Raw genomic sequence first — 24,512 nt, forward strand, 5'->3', positions numbered from 1 at the left:
GTGCAGAGGTGAGTTCACCACAGTTGAAATTCACCCGGTGAATTGCGGTGGACTCGCTTCTGCATGAGAGTATTCAATAGCCGCTCCTGCTCTCACTATTATTAGCGGCAGCAGGTGTTGGATGGTAGGAGTGGTGTCCCATCTGCTGACACCAGTGGCCGGAGGTAAACTTTATACCTCCGATCACAGGTGAGTGCTCACGCTGTCTTTTGACAGCATGGGAACCGTGGCTCTCTGACCGGCGGGGATGGTTTCACTGCCGATCAGAAGCAGTGTTTGCCATGTTATCATGCACATGACAGCGTGGCAAACACTGTATTGTTGAGCCCCCATTCGAGTAAATGGGGTTCGGTCCACTGCTCAGTGTCTCTGCTGGATAACAGGCTGTATGCACGCATCATGCAACCATGCAGCCTGCCATCTAGGTGTAGCGGAGCTGACTGTATGGTCACATTTTGCTGTCCTTGACTCTTCTGCAGCAAATATGCTGCAAAAAAAGTCAACCTGCGTATTTATAGGGTTTTTTCACCATTAATTCATGGCAATGGGTGAAAAACGCTGAAAGAAGTGACATGCTCTATGTCAAAAAAACGCAAAGCACAAAATCCTGATAACAAGAAAAACAGTGTGTGTTCATTAGATTTCTGAAATCTCATAGGTTTTGCTGGTACCGTAAAAAGCAGCTGAAAATTAGCATAACACAGCAAAAACGTGTGAACATACCCTAATAAGTGTTCTATTATAAACTAGAGTCGGTGAGAACTCGCAGCCACTTACCTCTCCTACACTCCCACTCCCCTTTCTGGCCAATCACACAGTTGCCATACACAATTGCATAAATGCCTCTCCTCTACTTCTCATGAATTCTTGAATATATCTAAACGCTAATACATAATTTCACTGCTACTTGCTGTAATGTTCGCATTGGAGCTCCGTTTCCTTGCTAATCCTTGGTAATAAGGCACTGCTTGTCCATGTCAAACATATGTATGCTCAGCCAATCCAATTGTGCATGTGTTTGGGGGAGCATGGGCGAATAGCCGTTAGTTGAACATTAATTGCAGACTCCTGTCACTTGGACCATATTTACAGTCTGCACAGTGATGTCACCATGTAGATAATCAAGGTTTAGAACAGTAGTTTAGTCTAAGTAAAAGAACGAGTACCAGGATTGTAACTATAGAGAGTGCAGGCGCACCTAGTCTAGGCGGCCCATAAGGTCCCTTTGGCCCAGAAGAGAAGACCAGGGGTTCTCCTACAAATATGCTAAAATAAATAATACACATAAAACACATTTAAATATTAAACATTTTTCTAAATACATTAATTTAGCAAAAGCTATGCTTTATCTATTGCACTCTGTCAGGATTCAAAGATGGCAGCTACCATCAATCACAACTCGTCTTAGATTTTAGGATGGGCTGCGTGAAGCATTATGTAATGGGACCTTCTGGTTCAGCTCTGCCACGATCCGTGCTTAGCCGGACCCCTGTAACTCCATGATGAGGAAGCCAGACAAGTTAATAAAAACAAACTCATCTTTACTAACAGTTGCATTTGCATACAAAAAGCTGCAGAAGATGCAGACATCATTCTTTGGGTTACAAAGGTTACAAAACAATGACATGCAGGACCGGACTGGCTATCTGGCAATTCTGTCAAATGCCAGAAGGGCCTGCCTGGTCATGGGCTGCCTTGTCTGCTATGTTGTTAACAGAATCTGTATTCTCAAGATACCCATACTGTTAAGAGCTGCACAAAGTCACTGACTCAGTCACTTACCCCAGCATGTCAAGGGTATCATTAGAAATATTGGTCTTGTAGAAAATCTTCCTTTCCTCCATCCAGGGTAATATTAGTAATATATCCTATCTGGTGCTTTGGGACAGGGATAACATGGGTCTGTGTGATTTGAAATGCCAGGGCTGAATTTCAGCCCCAGTCCGTACCTGGTGACATGTCTCCAGCATACATCTTTAGCGTCATAATTGGTGGAATTTGCAGAACAGAGTTAGGGACTTCCAATCTTCCAAGCTACAATGACACTATAGCTGGAATCAGGGCCGGCAGGGGCAGGCAGACCAGGTAGGCGCCTAGGGCTCCCGCTCCTCCAGGGGCCCCTAGCCAGTGGCCACTATGGGGCCCCTGAGTAAGAGGGGCCCGGCGCTGCCCCCTCCCCGCATCGCACATTCAACTTATCGGCATCATAGATGCCAAGACAGTTGAAAGCAGTGATGGAGGAGAGAGCATCATGTGACTCTCCCTCTCCCATTACTCCTCCTCTGCCTGTGACTCAGTGTGTTTCAGCAGTGGAGCTGATGAGATGCTGAGATGCTCTGCAGAAGTCAGAGCAGCTGGGGAACAAGGAGGAGAGGTAAGTATTGTGTGTGTCTGTCTGTCTGTCTGCATTATAGTGTGTGTGTCTGCATTATAGTGTGTGTGTGTTTGCATTATAGTGTGTCTGTCTGTCTACATTATAGTGTGTTTTTCTGTATGTCTGTTTGCATTATAGAGTGTGTGTGCATTATACTGTGGGGGTACTGCACTATATAGTGTGTGGGGGGACTGCACTATACTGTGCGTGTGTTTGTGGGGGCTGCATTATACTGTATGTAGGGCTGCATTATACTCTGAGGGGGCTAATTTATACTCTGGGGGACTGCATTATACTCTGGGGGGCTGCATTATACTCTGAGGGAGCTGCTTTATACTCTGTGTGTGGGGGCTGCATTATACTGTGTGTGTGGGGGGACTGCATTATACTGTGTGTGTGTGGGGCTGCATTACACTGTGTGTATTGGGGGCTACATTCTAGGGTGTGTGAGGAGAGCTGCATTATACTGTGTGTGGGTGCTGCACTATACTGTATGTGTTTGGAGATGGGGCCTGCATTATACTGTGTGTGGGGCTGCATTATACTCTGAGGGGGCTGCATTATACTCTACCAAGGACCATGGGGAGTGCATTTTACTATATGTACTATATGGGACCTGCATAATGCTGCATCGAGGACTATCTGTATCAATCATTCTTCCTGAGCCAAAGTAAGGGTAGATGCACACAGTCAGTAAGCGATGCAGGTTGGACGTTGCCTACTTGTGCAGCGGCCAGATGTTACAACATAGTGGATGGGATGTCAAGAAATCCCATGCCCACTCTGCGTGCATAGACGCCCGCGGCTCACCCGCGGAGACGGACGTGCAGCGGGTCTTTACAAACCGCAGCATGTATTGGATGCAGTGAATCCACACGGTTCAGTGATCACATGCAAATTCACCTGCGTTCAATAGCCAGCAGCGGACATGTGCTGCGTGCAAAGCGCTCCCAATTACTGAACGTGTGCACCTACACTAAAGAGACCAGGAAACAAGCTTTGAAAGACTTCAATATTGTCTATAGCGCTCGTTTAGCGGCCTGAACTTAGCGCTGGAAATGTTTCTGTGTGATGGTGCGATATGTTAGCATTTGGGGCCCCACTTTAAACTTTTGCCCAGTTTGTCTAAATCCGGCCCTGGCTGGAATCACACGAGCATATAACATCCGATGTGATATGCTAATAACCCTCGGCTCCTGCTCTGCTGCGTAAGCCAAGTGTCATTGCTCTGTGCTATGATCCTCTCGCATGAGAGAAACAGGTGCAGAGGAGACAGCGAAAGTAATTTCTCCATCTCCTCCATTGTCTTCTCGACTTTGATCTGACTGCACTGGGATGACATTGAAGTGCAGTCCGATGTTTCACACGCATCCATAGACTTGTATAGGTGCGTGTGAGCCAAGTCTCAGTGCCAATCGCAGCAAGCAATAAAAATCGCTGATCTGCACTGCCCCATAGTATAACATTGGGCCCAATCTATCAGATAAAACATCAGATACCACTGGGCCGTGTTATACGCTCGTTTGACCCTCGCATATAGCTGAGCCTTTCAGTGATCACTATCTTTCAGCCCACTTTTCAAGCCTACAACACCTGGCTGACATTTTTCCATTCCCAGAACCCTTTAAGGACTCTTAAAATTGCTGACCGTTTGTCCCCTGCCCCAGCTCTCCTGCTGAGAGTATTCCGCTGCCACCAATTGAGTTCATCTTCTATGTTCCCTTTCTTTCCTCCACTGTTGTCTCTGCTGTCTTCTTCCACACACACACACACACACACACACACACACACACACACACACACACACACACACACACACGTGAAGATCACCTTGAGCAGAGGGTGTCCTTTCTTCTTCCCTTGCAAGCACTTAAAAGGAATCTGTTGGCACATTTGACCTATCTAAACTATTAATATGGGCACAGAGGTTAGACTGCTGAAAACAGTTCTACCTGTATGCCTCATATCAGATGCCTTTCTCTTGAGAAACATTTTATTACTTCATGTAAATGACCTCTTACAGGCTATGGGGAGGACTCTGCCTGGAAGATAACTCTGTCTCCAGAGCATATTTTATATGAAGGGAGAGTTACCAGTTTGATGTGTAATGGCCGCTCTCTGCTCTCCAGACCTGACTGCAGAGCTGTGTGTGATTAGACCTGACACATCCTCTCAACTTCAGCTTCCAGCTCACAGGCGGAAAGGGATGCAGTATTGTTGCAATACAGCAGAGCTCAAGAGCTGCAAAAAAATGCGTTTGCATGAAGACAAATTTCAGTTTTTCTGTTATCTGTTAGTCACTTGTCTCACACTGGTAACTCCCTCTTTATGTAAAATAAGCTCTGGAGGCAGTGATAAGAGATGATTTATCAACAGTAAGGCATCTGATCTGAGACATACAGGTAGGACTTTTTCAGCATTTTATAACCTGTATGGCCATATTATATTAATAGTTTATATATGCAGCGCCCCAGAGTCCTGGTTCGTTGCAGTAATGTTATTCTTCCACCAGGGGGAGTGATGTTTCGTCTGAAGGCAATGAAGGAGATCTTCTGTTCAGGTATCACAGCCACACACACACTTCACACTCCAGCCACCAGGGGGGAGCAAAAGGTTCTATCTATTAGGCCACTCCTCAAATTAGGGTAATACTGGTAGTTGGAGGGAAAGTAAGAGGGAGTTCCTGACTGGGGACCAACGAGGAAAGGTTTCCAGTTCAAACTGGCTGGAGTGATCTCCAGTCAGATCCAGACTGCGGTCTGAGGAGGACAAGGGTACACGGAGCTGCGCCTGCAACCCATGCGGCAGCATCTTAAGAATGGACACAAAGAGAATTGTGCTGTAGTGAGTGAGCAATGAAGTCATAGCAACAGGAGTGAAACATCAAAGGGAGACCAGCTAGAAGCAGGCTGCCTCTTTCTGAAGCGCCGAACCGGTAGCCAGAACACCGGGGGAGTAAAGAGCTCTATGCTGTTACTTCAGAGACTGGCAGGGCAGTTGATTCCACGTTGGCTGTCCAACCCATCATACACAGGCGGCTCGGTGGCAACTTGTGGAGGCCGGGGCGTCTCTAGGGTCCCTATAAAAAGCCTCAGGCCACCGGTCATACATGTTTTGTTCTACCTGACTACGGGAAAAAGTGAGAGGAGTAACAACAGTGAGGACCTTATGGGAGCTTATGCAAGTAGGGACCTACTGTATTACTGTGCGCTAGGGGAAGGCTATTGAATTCCACCTGGATAAGGGGACTCTGGATTTGCCTTCAGACCGGGCCGGACTCTGCCTACCCTGTGGTCCCTACCCTGGACTGTGGATGCTGTAGCCTTCAGTAAAGGTAAAGAGACTGCAACCTTGTGTCCTCATTATTCCCTGCGCCTTGCACCATCCACCATCCACAATCTACACTCTGCGAAGCCCTGGGGACATACTTCACCTGTGGGAAGGTATACCCTCTAGCTGCCATAACATCACCCCAGTGGACCCTTAAGCAGCGTCGGTCACCCTGACCGAATACCACAGGTGGCGTCACGAACACTATACCATAAACTGTTGTCCTTTGATTGGACGCCGCTCAAAGGGCCATATGCCAGGTCCAGCCACCGTGACACCCCCACCGACTACAGAAGGGGCCCGGTACCGAGTACCCCATTGCCCTAACGTGGGGGCAATCCATATACGTCAAATGTGATGACAGATTCCCTTTAACTAACTACTTCCTGTGCAACTAACCCAGAAATTCCTAATCCTCCTCCACACTATGGGCCGGACCTACAGTTAATCCTGTGATATCCAACTGAACAGGAACTGCAACCACAAGAGGATGACAATAAAACACAACACAGAAAAATACATTTAAACGTCGGAAGTTGTCAGAGGAGTGGAACACCATCCTCACCACCTTCACAATGAGGCAGAGGTGGCATCACAGCAGCCTCCTATCAGGTAGCATGAATGTGCACTCCTCTGTTCAGTCTGGCTCCACCCATTCTGAAACTTAGGACAGGTTGTTGCTGACGGCAGCTGACATCTTTAAATCCTGACAGAGTGTAGTACATAAAGCATAGCTTTTTGCTAATTGAAGGTGTTTAGAAAAATCTTTAATATTTAAATATGTATTATTTACTTATTTTAGCACATTTCTCAAAGAACCCTTAAAGACTGGTGATAGTTGTTGTAGATCTTACATTGAGGCGCGCGTTTTTTGAGTTACACCATTGGCCAATAGGGTAATGACATCCATACATAATTGCCCATACCCCTATGTGATCTATATAGAATTGGATATAAAATTGTGCTAGCCACAAAAAAAGTGCCTCCTGTGTATTAACTGTATAATAATACCCATGCAGAAGCAACAGAAGCAAAATCTCTACAATGGGACACATTTTTCTCTTTCACTAATTTCTGCAGTATTAACAGATCAGCATTTGGAGTTTTTGCTATTTGGATTTTCTTTTCGCTTTGATTTCCATGGAATACATATACAGCACAGTTTTCTTTAGCTCCTCAGAATTGCATCCAAAAAAAAGTTATACAATGATCATTGCAAAACAGCAGCACATCCGTGTGCCATTGAATATTTGAGTAAGGCTAGTGGACTGTGGGCCATAGATGCAGGGTGCCAACAAGTAACTTGGTCAAGGTATTTAAATAAAGAGCAAGAGCACCAAACTGAATCTTTACCCTAGATTACTTAAATTCATAACTTATGACATGTGCAGTACGAGAATTACATGATCAACGATTCCCTTTCAAGTAGCTGCAATTGGAGTATAATAATTTGATACTTACCGCCGCCTCTGCTTTGGCACAAAGATGGGGCCTTCTCTGTGCATGAACTCCTCTGATAGTTTTTCATAGGTATTAATGGCAAAAGATTACACTCCTCCTGTACATTCTGGTCATCTGACGTAGGCACATCCAAGGAAATCTGGTCCTGTTTTCTTAGAGACTGTGACACATTTATCCACACTGGAAAGTATCTAGAAGAGAAATATCGCAAGTCTTCATTCAGACGTCAAATTTTCACATATATGTTCTTTCAGTGTTTTTCACAAATAGAACTGATACTTATCATAGTTTATGGAGCAGTTCACAAGTCATTGGATTTTTACAGACCTAGTGGTCCATACTAAAACGTGGAGCCATGTCCGATTTTGATCCGAGTCAATTATCAAACTCGTCAATGCAAGTCTATGGGTCAATTTAAAAAAAAGAGCGCTTGGATGCTGTCTGGGCACTATCTGTGTGCTGTCTGTTATGCACTGATTAATTTATGGAGAAACCTCCATCAATTATTTTTGGATACTAGAAAAACTAAGGAAACTCATGGCAAAAACGTACTCACTGTCCAAAAACTGATGAAAATCTGATCCAAAACACTTATGGAAATTGGTCAGTTATTTGCATACAAGCAAAGTCAACATCTTAATGAGCCCTATTGCTGTATGACTTTGACATAGACACTGGTTTAGCAGCATAATTTTGCAGTAGTATGTAGTATGTCTATATTTACACAAAATAGTTTAAATTATTTGCTATAATATTCATTGAATAAGGGAAAGTGAGGTAAAATGCTTGGATCTTGGATGTTGTATTTTGTTGCGGCCGGCGCAGCGTCAAAACGACGCATGTGGAGGCATCTGCATAGATTCGCATGGCCTGCGTACCCAATGTTAAAGATACGCAGGACGCATGCTGACGTAGGCAGAGCTGAATGGAAGAGGTGCGGCAGTGGGTGGGCTTAACGTAGGAACCACACAGCCCTCCGCAGCTCTGACCAACACCAGCCTAAGGGCTCATTTCCACTTGCGAGAAAAACGGACGGGTGCAATCCGATAAAAAATCGGGTTGCACTCGGACCAATGTTATTCAATAGGTGTTTTTTCATTTGCAATTTTTTTCTCAGCCGAAATCGGACTGAGAAAAAAATCGCAGCATGCTGCGATTTGCTGCGAGTCTCGCCAATGCAAGTCAATGGGTGCGAGAGAAAAAACGCATGGAATACAGACCATCTGTATTCCATCCGTTTTTTATGGATACCTTACCATTCTGTGGCATAGAACACTGTAAATGGTTCTGTAAATGACTGTATAAAAATAATTGCAGAGAAAAAAAACGGATTGCATACGGATGTCATATGGATGTAAAACGGATGGAGCGATTAAAAAATCGCATTGAACTCGCATGACAATCGCATACTTTTTATCCCTTTTTTTCGGTCCAGATTACGGACCGTTTTTTCTCTCGCAAGTGGAAATGAGCCCTAAGATTGTATTGCAGTATATCACGGATCAGTCAATTCACATTCAAACTGACTCTGCAGCTCCTGCACCTCCGTATCGCTTGAATCTATGCATTATTATTAACAGACTGAGACTACCACTCTAATTTTCTATGTTTTTTAGCACTGCAGTAGTACACAACAATCATATTTAGGATATATTTAGGCCTTTATATCCCTATCTGCAATAATCAGCTGTGCACTCTGAACTCCTATCCTTAGGCCATGTTCACATGTTCAGTATTTGGTCAGTATTTTACATCAGTATTTGTTCACCCTGGACCACCTTTGTGGACGACGTGACCCCTGCACCACCGATGGATGTGAGACCCAGACCCCAGATAAGTGCTCTTCATGCGGTTATATCGCTTTCTACTAAATATGCATCTCTTTTCAGATGCTATACAGGTGAACCCACGCCACACTAATATTTAACTTAAGGGCTAATATCTGGATACAACTTCTTCTGCCCTTGCCAAACAACCTTTGCTTTATAAAGGACCGGAGGTAGGCGTTGTTTCTCCGGGTTTACAAGTACTATTGTGGCTAAACCACGTAGTTTAATTTAACCCCCCATGCGGGGTACCACCATACATTCTATAATGTGCTTCTCTCTACAGAGCTTGCCGGGTTTACCCACACGGGCATATTTATGCTGCATGCTCCTGCCTTCCACAGTTCTTCCGTGTAGTTCCATGGAACTTGTATTGCATTAGGACCTTTGGTAGTTATTTTTCTAATTTAGAGCACATATCATTAGTTTGCTGCTACTATATAACCCATCACAATTGGTCGTGTATGTATGTATATAGATACATGTACGTGTTCTTTGTTTCAGCTGAAGCCCACATTGGACTATTGTACTTCAACTACACATAGTTTCACTATTAGGTACCCGCTGACATCCATCTGGGTAAATACCTTTTCCATATGTATCTATCCCCGTATATTGCTTTTGAGGGACCAGTCACATATACTATTCCAGCTTTCATTTTTTACAAGTTAGCTTGTACACCCGTATATATCCCATACATATACCAATACCCTCTCTTGCTTTCCTATTGCCTTATTAGGGGATCACGGGGCCGTACTCGTTATTGAATACTATATTGACCATACGATACGATTTGGACTACCACCGAGGGTATGTGTTCTCATCCTGTCCTCCTGCTGTTTTATTTGATCCGTACCTCTTTCTTTTATCCATGTCTGTACTAACTCCTATAGGACCCTTTTCTTTGTATTTATGGCCTAATACGTAACGTAGTCTGCAGGTTGGTGACTACCTTTTCCTGCCCATTGCATTAGTTCTACTGACATGTGTTCCATTTCCCCTATGGCTCAAGATGTGGTTTGTTGCTCCACACTGAGTCATTAAGTTGTATATATGATGTATATATATTTTTTTTGTTGTCTACCACTGTATATATTGTATGTTTATACCTTTTTTTTCCGTTTTTTCAGCACTACTCTGTGATCAAGGCCACTGTGTGGCCGAAACGTTAGAATTTGAACTGTTGCCTTGTTACGTCCTCGAACCTTCTTGCACCTTGAATAAAAACTTTCACTTCAGCAAAATTGACTTGTCCTGACGTGTGCAGTGATTCGTTTCCTTCAAGTATTTGTAAGCCAACACCAGGAGTAGGTGATAAATACAGAAGTTGTGACAGGTTTCTATTATACTTTTCCTTTCACTGTTCCACTCCTGGTTTTGGCTTAGAAATACTGAAGCAAAAAACTCATCCAAACACTGAATGTGTGACCGTGGACTTAGGCTATGTGCACACGTTGCGGATTCTCTGCAGATCTGCAGCGTTTTTTGGGGTGCAGAAACCTTGCAGATCCGCAATTGATTTACAGTACAATGTAAATCAATGAGAAAAAAAAAACTGTGCACACGTTTCGGAAAATCCGCTGCGGAAATGCTGCGGTTTAAAAGAAGTAGCATGTCACTTCTTTTTTGAGAATCTGCAGTGTTTTTGTACCCATTCCATTATAGAAAACCGCAGGGGTAAAAAATGCAGCAAATCCACACAAAAAACGCAGCAAAAACGCACAAAAAAACGCTGCGGATCCGCACAAAAAACGCCACAAATCCGCAGCTGCGTTTTCTGCCAGGAGAGGCAGAATCCGCACCAGAAATTCCTAAGGCTAATCCGCAACGTGTGCACATAGCCTCAAGCTGTGATATGTTCACTGTCCTCATCTCTGATAGAGGCTGTGAAATAATCTCTGGATTGACTGGGCTAGACGATGGGATGTAAAATGTAGGGTATTAAGGGGAGGCCTGCTAATTAGCTGATTCAATCTTCAGCAATGTGTGAAGTGACTTCAGACATTTTTTATCCACATGAATCTAGATCTGTAAATTTAATTAAATTTGACTCAAAGTCAATTCCCGAAGAATGTATTCATTCATGTCTATCCCTTATGTCTCTTACCCAGAAAAAGATTCTTGTATAAATGTTAGTTGATCCAGTGTAGTTATGTACGCAAGGTCACCTCCAGGAACTGAAGAGCAACGGCTGCGGGCAGAAAACAGGGACTCTTTCATATGGTTCAACCAATAACAGTGCAAGTCACCTTGGAAAACTCTTCCTCCACGGGGGCATGATGATTCATCTGAAAAAGAGTATGGAAAATGGATACTTGTATGGCCTTCTTCACACTTCTGTTTTTTAATGCCAGAGAGGATCTCATTTACATGTATAAATATATATGTCGTCAGTATAATGGACTGGCGCATGACTTATTCCTTCCAATGCCCATACTAAGGATCAGGGGGTATTCAGTACACGTGGAAGAAAGGCGATTCCGACAGCTAAATAGGAAAGGGTTGCGAATTTTGCTATTTTCATGTCGGTTTGGTCCAACTCTGCCAGAATGGGAGAAGCTGAGGTGGCACAGGGGCAGAATGGGTAGTGGTGCCACAACTTGTCTTATTCATGATGAGCTCTTAGTTACGCCAGAAATCTTACACCAGTTCCTGATTGCAGTAAGATTATTGTCAAGGCACACGGAGGCGCAAGCCACTCATCGACGCTCCTGATTCATTAAGAGGAATCTGCCACCCCCGGGAAGTATATGACCTATTAATATGGGCATACAGGTAATAGAAATGTTACACTAGTCCTACCTGTATGCCTCATATTAGCGGTCTTGCTGCTGAGAAATGTTATATTCTTTATGTTAATGATTTCTTCCAGCTTTGGAGTGTGCGGTGCCTGGAAGAAATCCCTGCCTTCTCTCCTCATTACAATACTACCCCACTCCCATGCACTTTAGTTATGGCCCTGGAATCCTGCGCCCTGCACTCCTTCAGAAATACATACCTCATCCTCCCTTTTATGGGTCCTGCATTCAGGGATCCTCGGCGCAGGTGCCGGAGAGCAGTGTCGGACTGGGGTGCCAAGGGCCAACCAGTAACATTGACTTTGGGGACCCACTTTTGACCTACATACAAATATTACACAACCCTGGTTCACAAATGTACCTATATTTCCATATAATAATAAACTGGGTAGTTGGGTTAATGAATGAAATGATGCTTTTTTTCTATACAGAATGAATAAAGAGAATTATGACAAGTACTGCACATACAGTGGGTTTGGTAGCCCAGATCTGCACAGGGCCCACTGGGGAATTCCCCTGTTTCCTTATGGGCCAGTCCAAGCCTGCCGGCGAGTCACTGTGACCTTCGGCGTGCGTGCCAATAATATGCTCTCCACACTTCCTCCCTGCACAGTCATCGCTAGGAACCATGTCTACATGGCGATGACTATACAGGGAGGAAGTGGGGAGAGCACATTATGGGTGCGCACACAGAAGTCACTGGAGCAGAAGTTGTCGGATCCTGCGCAGAAGATCTCTGAATACAGTGCCCATAGAAGGGAGGATGAGGTATGTATTTCTGAAGGAGTGCAGGGCGCAGGTGCAGGATTCTGGGGCCATAACTGACGCTGAAGGGAGGGGGGTAGTATTGTAATGAGGACAGGAGGCAGGGAATTCTTCCTGGCACCGCACACCCCAGAGCCTGGAGGAAATCATTAGCATAAAGACAGAATATAAGAGTTCTCAACAACAAGACCGCTAATATGAGGCATACAGGTAGGACTAGTGTAACATTTCTATTACCTGTATGCCCATAGTAATAGGTTATGTACATCCCGGGGGTGACAGATTCCCTTTTAGGCCAGAGTCACACACAGCGAGATACGGCCAAGTCTCGCAGGTTAAAACCAAGCTCTGGCACCGACACTCCGGAGCGGAGCATGCAGCTCCATGTATTGCTGTGCGGGTAAGAGACATAAGGCCTTAAGGTATGTTGCTCTGAATGAATGAGGAGCGTCTCACTCCAACACGCCCCTTCATTGTGAACATTGCCAGTCTTGATGAATCAGGGCCTAGGTCTTTCGGTTAAAGGGACTCTGTCACCTGAATTTGGCGGGACTGGTTTTGGGTCATATGGGCGGAGTTTGCGGGTGTTTGATTCACCCTTTCCTTACCTGCTGGCTGCATGCTGGCTGCAATATTGGATTGAAGTTCATTCTCTGTCCTCCGTAGTACATGCCTGCACAAAGCAATCTTGCCTTGTGCAGGCGTGTACTATGGAGGACAGAGAATGAACTTCAATCCAATATTGCAGCCAGCATGCACTAAGCGGGTAAGGAAAGGGTGAATCAAACACCCGAAAACTCCGCCCATATGACCCAAAACCAGTCCCGCCAAATTCAGGTGACAGGTTCCCTTTAACTAATCTGAGGTAGGTCTGCTGCCAGCTTCTCCCAGCTCCAGTTGACTGACAGTTCTTTTTCTATGTGTACACAGATCAGCAGAGGAGGTAAAACTGAAATCTAATATATAAAGCTGAATGTGTGTATGTACTGTATGTATGTGTTAGGAGTCGAGTTTCCTCTGCTGCACAGGGGGAATCTCGATCCGTCTCCGCTGCGGTCTCCCATTCTCCTCCAGCCACAGTGGAGTCTGCTCAGCAGGGACGTCGATCCCAGCGTCTCGCTCAGTCTGACTCTGTGCGAAGAGTTGCTGCTGCTTCTCCAGTCTCTGCCATTAAAGTCAGTGCTGGTCAGCAGCGAGCGGACTTCTCTGGGACTAAGTCCTTGTCTGCACGTACTGAGCATGCCCAGGGTAAGATCTCCCGTTGGAGATCGAGGGTCATGTGCTCAGGCTCTGCGGCACATTCCATTGGTCCTCTTGGCAGGTCTTGGAAGGGCAAAAGTGCTGTAGCCACTTCCTGTGCTGCAACTATATAAACTGCGCATGACCGCACGGCCATGCGCTAGTATTGTCTCATAAAGTTATATGTGTGTGTGTAGATGAATGTATGTCGATTGATGAAAGCTCCTAAATATCCCTCCCTAGAGTTGTTGTCTGCTCGCGGATGTTGGTAGCTATCTAGCGCCCGACTAATCATCTGCACGATACACACATTAGAGCGTCCTCTTGCTGTGTCCGCCTGTACGGCGCCGTGCGCTTGCCTTGCGCTTTCCATACCCAAGCCAGTGTGGTTGGTGGCGTCCGTCGGTGCGGCATTGCTCGCACTCCTGTGCATTTATATATTTATACTTAGTTTCCTTACACACCCAGTTGTGGTGTAGTGCCAGCGAGGGTCTAATCGGACTTCAATCCCAGTTGGGGTTAAGTACGCTGACTACTCGCTCGCGCTTTAGGTGCGGTACCGCGATCCTGTGACGCAACAGGATTGCTCCCTTCACGCTGGGTGAGGTTGAACCCACGTGTATATACTTTAGTGTACCGCCATATAGTCTGTATTTACTAGCAGCAGGTTTTCACCTGCACGGTGGACCCCGGACTGCGAACGCATCTATATCACCTTTCTTGGTGCGTTCCGCCAGTCCTAACAGAATACTAGCGCCAGGGTCTGGCTAGTAAATGATGGACGATCAGCGTTCACAGCAGTACATCCAGCAGCTGGAGGGAAGGTTGGCGGCTCTTGAGCGTTCAACTTCAGCTGTGGATGTCACTGCTGTCGCTGTTCAGGCTGCTAGTGTTGCTGCAGCCACCTTGTCCACTGCCGCTCCTGTCCCGACTCTAACTCGCCTCCCGCTTCCAGAGAAATTCTCTGGTGACAGTAAGTCTTGTAGGGGTTTCGTGAGTCAGTGCTCTATCCATCTCGAGCTTCTGGCCTCTCGTTTCCCTACAGAGCGGGCTAAGGTGGGATTTATAGTGTCTCTTCTGTCGGACAGAGCGTTGCAGTGGGCTACGCCGCTATGGGAGCGTAGCGATCATGTGGTGCAGAGTGCTCCGTTGTTTCTGAGCACTCTGAAACAGGTCTTTTTGGGACCTCGTGTCACCCATGATACGGCGCTCCAATTGTTGGCATTGACTCAGGGCTCGTCCTTGGTCAGTCATTTTGCCGTCCACTTCCGCACCTTAGCATCTGAGCTGGAGTGGTCGGACAAAGCCCTCATTCCAATATTTTGGAGGGGGCTGGCTGACCACGTTAAGGACGCCCTGGCCACTAGGGAGATTCCCGCCACACTGGAGGAATTCATTACTCTATCCACTCGTATTGATCTCCGTTTTCACGAGCGGAGGTTAGAGCGAGCCCAGTGTAGGCAGAGGTTTCGGCTGGCTCCCACCTTCGCCAAACCTTTGGAATCTCCAGACCAGGCTCCTGAGCCCCATGAGCCTGTGGTAGAGTCTCGAGCAGGATCTAAGTCCCGGACCGCTCGTGCACTCCAGATTTGTCATCTTTGCCAACAGTCTGGACATCTTGCCTCCAGATGTCTCCAGCGGTCGAGGAAACATCAGCGTCTAGTGGTAGTTGGTGGAGGTGAACTAGACACGGCGACGTTTGCCTCCAAATTGTCCTTTAAGGGGACAATAACATTGGGCTCATTCTCTCACTCGGTGGAACTCTGCGTGGATTCTGGGGCGGAGGGCAATTTTATGTCTTCAGCCTTCGCCCAACGTCACGCAATTCCTCTGGTGATGCTATCTCAACCAGTAACGGTACGAGTGGTGAATGGGTCGACACTGCCCACACAGATTACACATCAAACTATCCCTTTTACTCTGTCCATGTCACCCTCTCATCAGGAGATTATATCTCTACTCGTCATTCCTGAGGGAATTGATGAGGTTCTCTTGAGGATACCTTGGTTACGGTACCACTCTCCTCACATTGAGTGGTCCTCAGGCAGAATTCTGGGATGGGGTGAATCTTGTGGGAACAGGTGTCATCGAGAGTGCGTTCAGGTTACTACTACAGAGGTACCCGCAGATCTCTCCTCTCTCCCCAAGCAATATTGGTCTTATGCAGACGTGTTCTCCAAAAAGGCAGCGGAGACTCTTCCGCCCCATCGCCCCTATGACTGTCCTATTGATCTCTTGCCTGGTGCTGAGCCTCCCCGGGGTCGAGTCTATCCATTATCTCTCCCGGAAATGGAGGCAATGTCTCAGTACATACAAGAGAATCTGGCAAGAGGGTTCATCAGGAAGTCAGTGTCACCTGCTGGGGCAGGGTTCTTTTTCGTGCAGAAGAAGAATAGAGAACTACGTCCATGCATAGACTACAGGGGTCTTAATGCTATCACAGTTAAGAACAAGTACCCTTTGCCGTTGATATCTGAGCTTTTCGATAGGCTTCGGGGAGCTAGAGTGTTTACTAAACTAGATCTGCGGGGTGCTTATAACCTGATTCGCATCCGTGAGGGGGACGAGTGGAAAACGGCATTTAACACCAGAGATGGGCACTATGAGTATCTGGTGATGCCCTTCGGGCTCTGTAATGCACCTGCCGTTTTCCAAGACTTTGTCAACGACATCTTCCGGGATATGCTTTCCACCTCGGTTGTAGTCTATCTGGATGATATTCTCATCTTTTCTCCAGATATTGACTCCCACCGGAGAGATGTTGGCAGAGTCTTCGACCTCCTATGGGCAAACTCTCTTTATGCAAAGTTGGAGAAGTGTGTGTTTGAGCAGGAGTCCTTACCTTTCCTGGGCTATATCATCTCCGCCCAGGGATTGGCTATGGATCCTGCCAAACTACAGGCTGTGATGGACTGACAAGAGCCCCATTCTCTTAAAGCGGTGCAGCGCTTTATGGGGTTCATAAACTATTACCGCCAGTTCATTCCCCACTTCTCAACTCTGGTAGCTCCCTTGGTAGCCCTCACCAAGAAGGGAGCGAATCCCAAATTGTGGTCGGAAGAGGTCTCCAAGGCCTTCACTTCTATTAAGTCCCACTTTGCTAGCGCTCCCATCTTACATCGTCCCGATGTGGATAAGCCATTCCTAATGGAGGTGGATGCCTCGTCTGTTGGTGCTGGAGCAGTCCTCTACCAAAAGGATGCTCAAGGTCGGAAGCATCCATGCTTCTTCTTCTCCAAGACCTTCACGCCAGCGGAGAGGAACTACTCCATCGGGGACAGGGAGTTGCTAGCAATGAAGTTGGCCTTTTCAGAGTGGAGACACCTTCTGGAAGGTGCGCGGTTTCCCTTCCAAGTTTACACGGACCACAAAAATTTGGTCTATTTGCAGACAGCCCAGCGGCTAAATTCTCGCCAGGCCAGATGGTCCCTGTTCTTCTCCCGGTTCCACTTTTCCCTTCATTATCTCGCCGGGGAGAAGAATATCCGTGCTGACGCTCTCTCTCGCTCCCTTATGTCAACTGAGGAGGAGGAAGAGGAGCCTCGGCTTATTGTCCCTTCCGAGAGCCTGAGAACCGTGGCGCCGGTTTCGCTAGAGTCTGTGCCTCCGGGCAAGACTTTTGTGCCCATTAATTTGCGACCGGAGGTTCTCTCTTGGGCTCATTCGTCCAGGGTGGGTGGACACTTTGGGACAAAGAGGACATCTGAGCTACTGGCGAGGACGTACTGGTGGCCGCATATGGTCCGGGATGTCAGGGATTATGTTCTGGCGTGTGTCTCCTGCGCCAAAAATAAATCTCTGCGTCAAAGGCCAGCTGGTTTGCTCTATCCCTTGCCAGTGGCAGATAGGCCCTGGGAGATGGTCGGGATGGACTTTGTTGTGGGTTTGCCCAAGTCTCGCGGCTGTACCATCATTTGGGTCATCACCGATCATTTCTCAAAAATGGTGCATTTGGTGCCGCTGCCGCGGTTACCTTCTGCACGGGCCTTGGCAGCATTGTTCATTAGACATATCTTCCGCCTGCATGGTATGCCAGACAAAATTGTCAGTGACCGGGGTCCCCAGTTTGCGTCTCGGTTCTGGAGAGAGCTCTGTCGTCTTCTCAGTATTGAGTTGAATCTCTCTTCCGCTTATCATCCCGAGACGAATGGGTTGGTAGAGAGGGCCAACCAGACCTTGGTCACATACCTGCGACATTTTGTTTCAGCCAGGCAGGATGACTGGGCATCCTTGCTATCATGGGCAGAGTTTGCACTGAACAACGCCATAGCCGACTCCACTGGACAAACCCCATTCCTCCTCAACTATGGTCAGCATCCACGGGTACCTGTGACTATGCCCATGTCTTCCGCCGACTCCAGGGTGGCAGACTGGCCTGTGGAGGCACGGGATATTTGGGACCGCACTCAGGATGCCATTCGGGCCTCAAAGGAGAGAATGAGGTCCTCCGCCGATGCTCATCGGCGCCCCGCTCCGACCTTTGCTCCTGGCGACTTGGTGTGGCTCTCTGCCCGTAACATCAGGCTGCGAGTTGAGTCCACTAAATTTGCTCCTCGCTACTTGGGCCCATTCAAGGTCCTCGAGCAGGTTAATCCTGTGGTCTATCATTTGGCCCTTCCGCCACGCCTGGGTATCACCGACACCTTTCATGTGTCCCTCTTGAAACCCGTGTATATGTCCCGGTTTTCCGAGTCATCTGCTGGGACATCGGGTTCGTCTACGGACGATTATGAGATGAACGCTATTTTGGGGTGCAAGGTGGTGCGTGGTAAAAAATTTTATTTGGTAGACTGGAAGGGTTATGGCCCCGAGGACAGGTCCTGGGAGCCTGTTGAGCACATTCGGGCTCCGCAGCTCATTGCTGCCTTCGAATGTAGCGAGGCCCAAGGAGGGGGGGGCCCTAGGAGGGGGGTAATGTTAGGAGTCGAGTTTCCTCTGCTGCACAGGGGGAATCTCGATCCGTCTCCGCTGCGGTCTCCCATTCTCCTCCAGCCGCAGTGGAGTCTGCTCAGCAGGGACATCGATCTCAGCGTCTCGCTCAGTCTGACTCTGTGCGAAGAGTTGCTGCTGCTTCTCCAGTCTCTGCCATTAAAGTCAGTGCTGGTCAGCAGCAAGCGGACTTCTCTGGGACTAAGTCCTTGTCTGCACGTACTGAGCACGCCCAGGGTAAGATCTCCTGTTGGAGATCGAGGGTCATGTGCTCAGGCTCTGCAGCACATTCCATTGGTCCTCTTGGCAGGTCTTGGAAGGGCAAAAGTGCTGTAGCCACTTCCTGTGCTGCAACTATATAAACTGCGCATGACCGCACGGCCATGCGCTAGTATTGTCTCATAAAGTTATATGTGTGTGTAGATGAATGTATGTCGATGGAGGAAAGCTCCTAAATATCCCTCCCTAGAGTTGTTGTCTGCTCGCGGATGTTGGTAGCTATCTAGCGCCCGACTAATCATCTGCACGATACACACATTAGAGCGTCCTCTTGCTGTGTCCGCCTGTACGGCGCCGTGCGCTTGCCTTGCGCTTTCCATACCCAAGCCAGTGTGGTTGGTGGAGTCCGTCAGTGCGGCATTGCTCGCACTCCTGTGCATTTATATATTTATACTTAGTTTCCTTACACACCCAGTTGTGGTGTAGTGCCAGCGAGGGTCTAATCGGACTTCAATCCCAGTTGGGGTTAAGTACGCTGACTACTCGCTCGCGCTTTAGGTGCGGTACCGCGATCCTGTGACGCAACAGGATTGCTCCCTTCACGCTGGGTGAGGTTGAACCCACGTGTATATACGTTAGTGTACCGCCATATAGTCTGTATTTACTAGCAGCAGGTTTTCACCTGCACGGTGGACCCGGACTGCGAACGCATCTATATCACCTTTCTTGGTGCGTTCCGCCAGTCCTAACAGTATGTATGTGTGTATGTCCGGGATTGGCATCTGCACCGTCGCAGCTACAGCCACAAAATTTTGCACAGTCACACGTCTGGAGCGTCATAGGCTATGTTGTGAGGCGAAATTTTATCCCCGCACGTTCCAATTCACCAAACAATTTGCCCCTATCTACATAATGGGGAAAAAGTGAAAGGAAAAGTGTTGGAGGCGTTGCAGCTACAGCCACAAAATTTTGCACAGTCACACGTCTGGACCCTGAGAGCATCATAGGCTATGTTGTGCGGTGAAATTTTAACCCCGCGCTTTCCAATTCACCAAACAATTTTGCCCCTATCTACATAATGGGGAAAAAGTGAAAGGAAAAGTGTTGGAGGCAAATTGACAGCTGCCAGATGTGAACCAGGGGGACTTAAAGAGTGAGAGCGATGGTGCCAAAGAGTATGTACCGTACAGTTGCTAAGGTGGGGCCCCAACATGGGATACTCACCACACACGGGGATATGAACACACACACACAAAAGGCGCCACACACTACCACGTGCTTGAACACATATACCACCCTCAGCACACATTTCACCACACATACACCAACCTCGCCACATGAAAGTCGAAACACAAAAGTCGCCGCTCAAAACTTGCCACGCGCGAAACTCGCCACATGCAAAACTAGGCTCACGCAAAACTCACCACACGTGCAAAACTCACCTCATGGAAAACTCGCCACATGCAAAACTTGCACACGCGGAAAAATTGCCACATGCAAAAGTTGCCTCACACAAAACTTGCACATACTCAAAACGCACCACACATAAAACTCACCACGCGCAAAACTCGCCATGTGCAAAACTTGCTGCACACAACTTGCTACACTAACCTGTCACATGCAACTCGACACACAAAACGTTGCTACACGCATGTCGCCACACAAAACTCATCTCACAAAAGTCGCTACATGCATGTCGCCACATGCAACTCAACACACACAACTTGACACATGAAACTCGCCCTAAAACACATACAAGTCTGGTATTATCCTTCAAAAATAAAAATCTGATTAATAAGCAGACAAACTACAAGAGCAACAAATGTACCATATAGGAAATATGGCAGCTGTCAGTCACATGACCTGTCTATTATGTGTATGCGTGAGCTAATATATACTGCCAGGGGGGAGGGCTTCCTGTTGGCGGGGGATTTATCAGGCTGCCAATTTAGCTTACAAATACAGAGGTAAAAATACTGACCAAATAACGTGTGAACGCGGTCTAATACAGGCGGAGATGACACACAGATATATACTATATACAGGAGGAGATGACACACAGGTATATACTATATACAGGAGGAGAAGACTTACAGGTATATACTATATACAGGAGGAGATGACACACGTATATACAGGAGGAGATGACATACGGGTATATACTATATACAGGAGGAGATGACACACAGCTATATACTATATACAGGAGGAGATGACATACAGGTATATACTATATACAGGAGGACATGACACACAGGTATATACTATATACAGGAGGAGATGACAACCTGGTATATACTATATACAGGGGAGATGACATACAGGTACATACTATATACAGGGTGCGATGACACACAGGTGTATACTATATACAGTGGAGATGACACACAGGTATATACTATATACAGGAGGAGATGACATACAGGTATATACTATATACTGGAGGAGATGACACACAGGTATATACTATATACAGGAGCAGATGATACACAGGTATATACTATATACAGGAGGAGATGACTTACAGGTACATACTATATACAGGAGGAGATGACACACGTATATACTATATACAGAAGGAGATGACATACAGGTATATACTGTACTATATAAAAGAGGAGATGATACATAGGTATATAGAGGAGGAGAAGACATACAGCAGGTATATACTATATACAGGGGAGATGACATACAGGTATATACTATATACAGGAGATGACATACAGGTATATACTATATATAGGAGGAGATGACATACAGGTATATAGTATATACAGAAGAGATGACATACAGGTATATAATATATACAGGAGGAGATGACACATTGGTATATACAATATACAGGAAGAGATGACATACAGCAGGTATATACTATTTACAGGGGAGATGACATACAGGTATATACTATATACAAGAGAAGACATACAGGTGTTTACTATATATAAAGGAGATGACAAACATGTATATACTTGCTACACTAACCTGTCGCATGCAACTCGACACACAAAAAGTTGCTACACGCATGTCGCCACACAAAACTCATCTCACAAAAGTCGCTACATGCATGTCGCCACATGCAACTCAACACACACAACTTGACACATGAAACTCGCCCTAAAACACACACAAGTCTGGTATTATCCTTCAAAAATAAAAATCTGATTAATAAGCAAACTACAAGAGCAACAAATGTACCATATAGGAAATACGGCAGCTGTCGGTCACGTGACCTGTTTATTATGCGTATGTGTAAGCTAATTGAGCTAATATATACTGCCAGGGGGGAGGGCTTCCTGTTGGCTGGGGATTTATCAGGCTGCCAATTTAGCTTACAAATAATGAGGTAAAAATACTGACCAAATAACGTGTGAACGAGGTCTAATACAGGAGGAGATGACACACAGATATATACTACATACAGGAGGAGATGACACACAGGTATATACTATATACAGGAGAGATGACACACAGGTATATACTATATACAGGAGGAGATGACACACAGGTATATACTATATACAGGAGGAGATGACACACAGGTATATACTATATACAGGAGGAGATGACACACAGGTATATACTATATACAGAAGAAGATGACATACAGGTATATACTATATACAGGAGGAGATGACTTACAGGTATATACTATATACAGGAGGACATGACACACAGGTATGTACTATATACAGGAGGAGATGACAATCTGGTATATACTATATACAGGGGAGATGACATACAGGTACATGGTATATACAGGGGCGATGACACACAGGTATATACTATAAACAGTGGAGATGACACACAGGTATATACTATATGCAGGAGGAGATGACATACAGGTATATACTATATACAGGAGGAGATGACACAGGTATATACTATGTACAGGAGCAGATGATACACAGGTATATACTATATACAGGAGGAGATGACTTACAGGTACATACTATATACAGGAGGAGATGACACACGTATATACTATATACAGGAGGAGATAACATACAAGTATATACTATATAAAAGAGGATATGACACATAGGTATATAGAGGAGGAGAAGACATACAGCAGATACTGTATATACTATATACAGGGGAGATGACATACAGGTATATACTATATACAGGAGATAACATACAGGTATATACTATATATAGGAGGAGATGACATACAGGTACAGTGGGGCAAAAAAGTATTTAGTCAGTCAGCAATAGTGCAAGTTCCACCACTTAAAAAGATGAGAGGCGTCTGTAATTTACATCATAGGTAGACCTCAACTATGGGAGACAAACTGAGAAAAAAAAATCCAGAAAATCACATTGTCTGTTTTTTTAACATTTTATTTGCATATTATGGTGGAAAATAAGTATTTGGTCAGAAACAAAATTTCATCTCAATACTTTGTAATATATCCTTTGTTGGCAATGACAGAGGTCAAACGTTTTCTGTAAGTCTTCACAAGGTTGCCACACACTGTTGTTGGTATGCTGGCCCATTCCTCCATGCAGATCTCCTCTAGAGCAGTGATGTTTTTGGCTTTTCGCTTGACAACACGGACTTTCAACTCCCTCCAAAGGTTTTCTATAGGGTTGAGATCTGGAGACTGGCTAGGCCACTCCAGGACCTTGAAATGCTTCTTACGAAGCCACTCCTTCATTGCCCTGGCGGTGTGCTTTGGATCATTGTCATGTTGAAAGACCCAGCCACGTTTCATCTTCAATGCCCTTGCTGATGGAAGGAGGTTTGCACTCAAACTCTCACGATACATGGCCCCATTCATTCTTTCATGTACCCGGATCAGTCGTCCTGGCCCCTTTGCAGAGAAACAGCCCCAAAGCATGATGTTTCCACCACCATGCTTTACAGTAGGTATGGTGTTTGATGGATGCAACTCAGTATTCTTTTTCCTCCAAACACGACAAGTTGTGTTTCTACCAAACAGTTCCAGTTTGGTTTCATCAGACCATAGGACATTCTCCCAAAACTCCTCTGGATCACCCAAATGCTCTCTAGCAAACTTCAGACGGGCCCGGACATGTACTGGCTTAAGCAGTGGGACACGTCTGGCACTGCAGGATCTGAGTCTATGGAGGCGTAGTGTGTTACTTATGGTAGGCCTTGTTACATTGGTCCCAGCTTTCTGCAGTTCATTCACTAGGTCCCCCCGCGTGGTTCTGGGATTTTTGCTCACCGTTCTTGTGATCGTTCTGACCCCACGGGGTGGGATTTTGCGTGGAGCCCCAGATCGAGGGAGATTATCAGTGGTCTTGTATGTCTTCCATTTTCTAATTATTGCTCCCACTGTTGATTTCTTCACTCCAAGCTGGTTGGCTATTGCAGATTCAGTCTTCCCAGCCTGGTGCAGGGCTACAATTTTGTTTCTGGTGTCCTTTGACAGCTCTTTGGTCTTCACCATAGTGGAGTTTGGAGTCAGACTGTTTGAGGGTGTGCACAGGTGTCTTTTTATACTGATAACAAGTTTAAACAGGTGCCATTACTACAGGTAATGAGTGGAGGAAAGAGGAGACTCTTAAAGAAGAAGTTACAGGTCTGTGAGAGCCAGAAATCTT

At 46.2% G+C, this 24,512-nt stretch overlaps 1 protein-coding gene across 1 annotated transcript in view; it reads right to left on the minus strand.

Moving 5' to 3' along the window:
- The window catches only part of LOC138666740 (polycystin-1-like), a 279,344-nt gene that overhangs the window by 135,726 nt on the left and 119,106 nt on the right, over positions 1 to 24,512 (minus strand). The window contains exons 9-10 of the mRNA XM_069754924.1: positions 11,099 to 11,279; positions 7,166 to 7,356 (exon numbers count right to left, since the gene is read on the minus strand). Coding sequence (XP_069611025.1) covers positions 7,166 to 7,356; positions 11,099 to 11,279 — 372 coding nt within the window. The remainder of the gene's footprint in view (positions 1 to 7,165; positions 7,357 to 11,098; positions 11,280 to 24,512) is intronic.

Source organism: Ranitomeya imitator, chromosome 2, assembly GCF_032444005.1.
Source record: "Ranitomeya imitator isolate aRanImi1 chromosome 2, aRanImi1.pri, whole genome shotgun sequence".
Classification (NCBI taxonomy): Eukaryota; Metazoa; Chordata; class Amphibia; order Anura; family Dendrobatidae; genus Ranitomeya; species Ranitomeya imitator.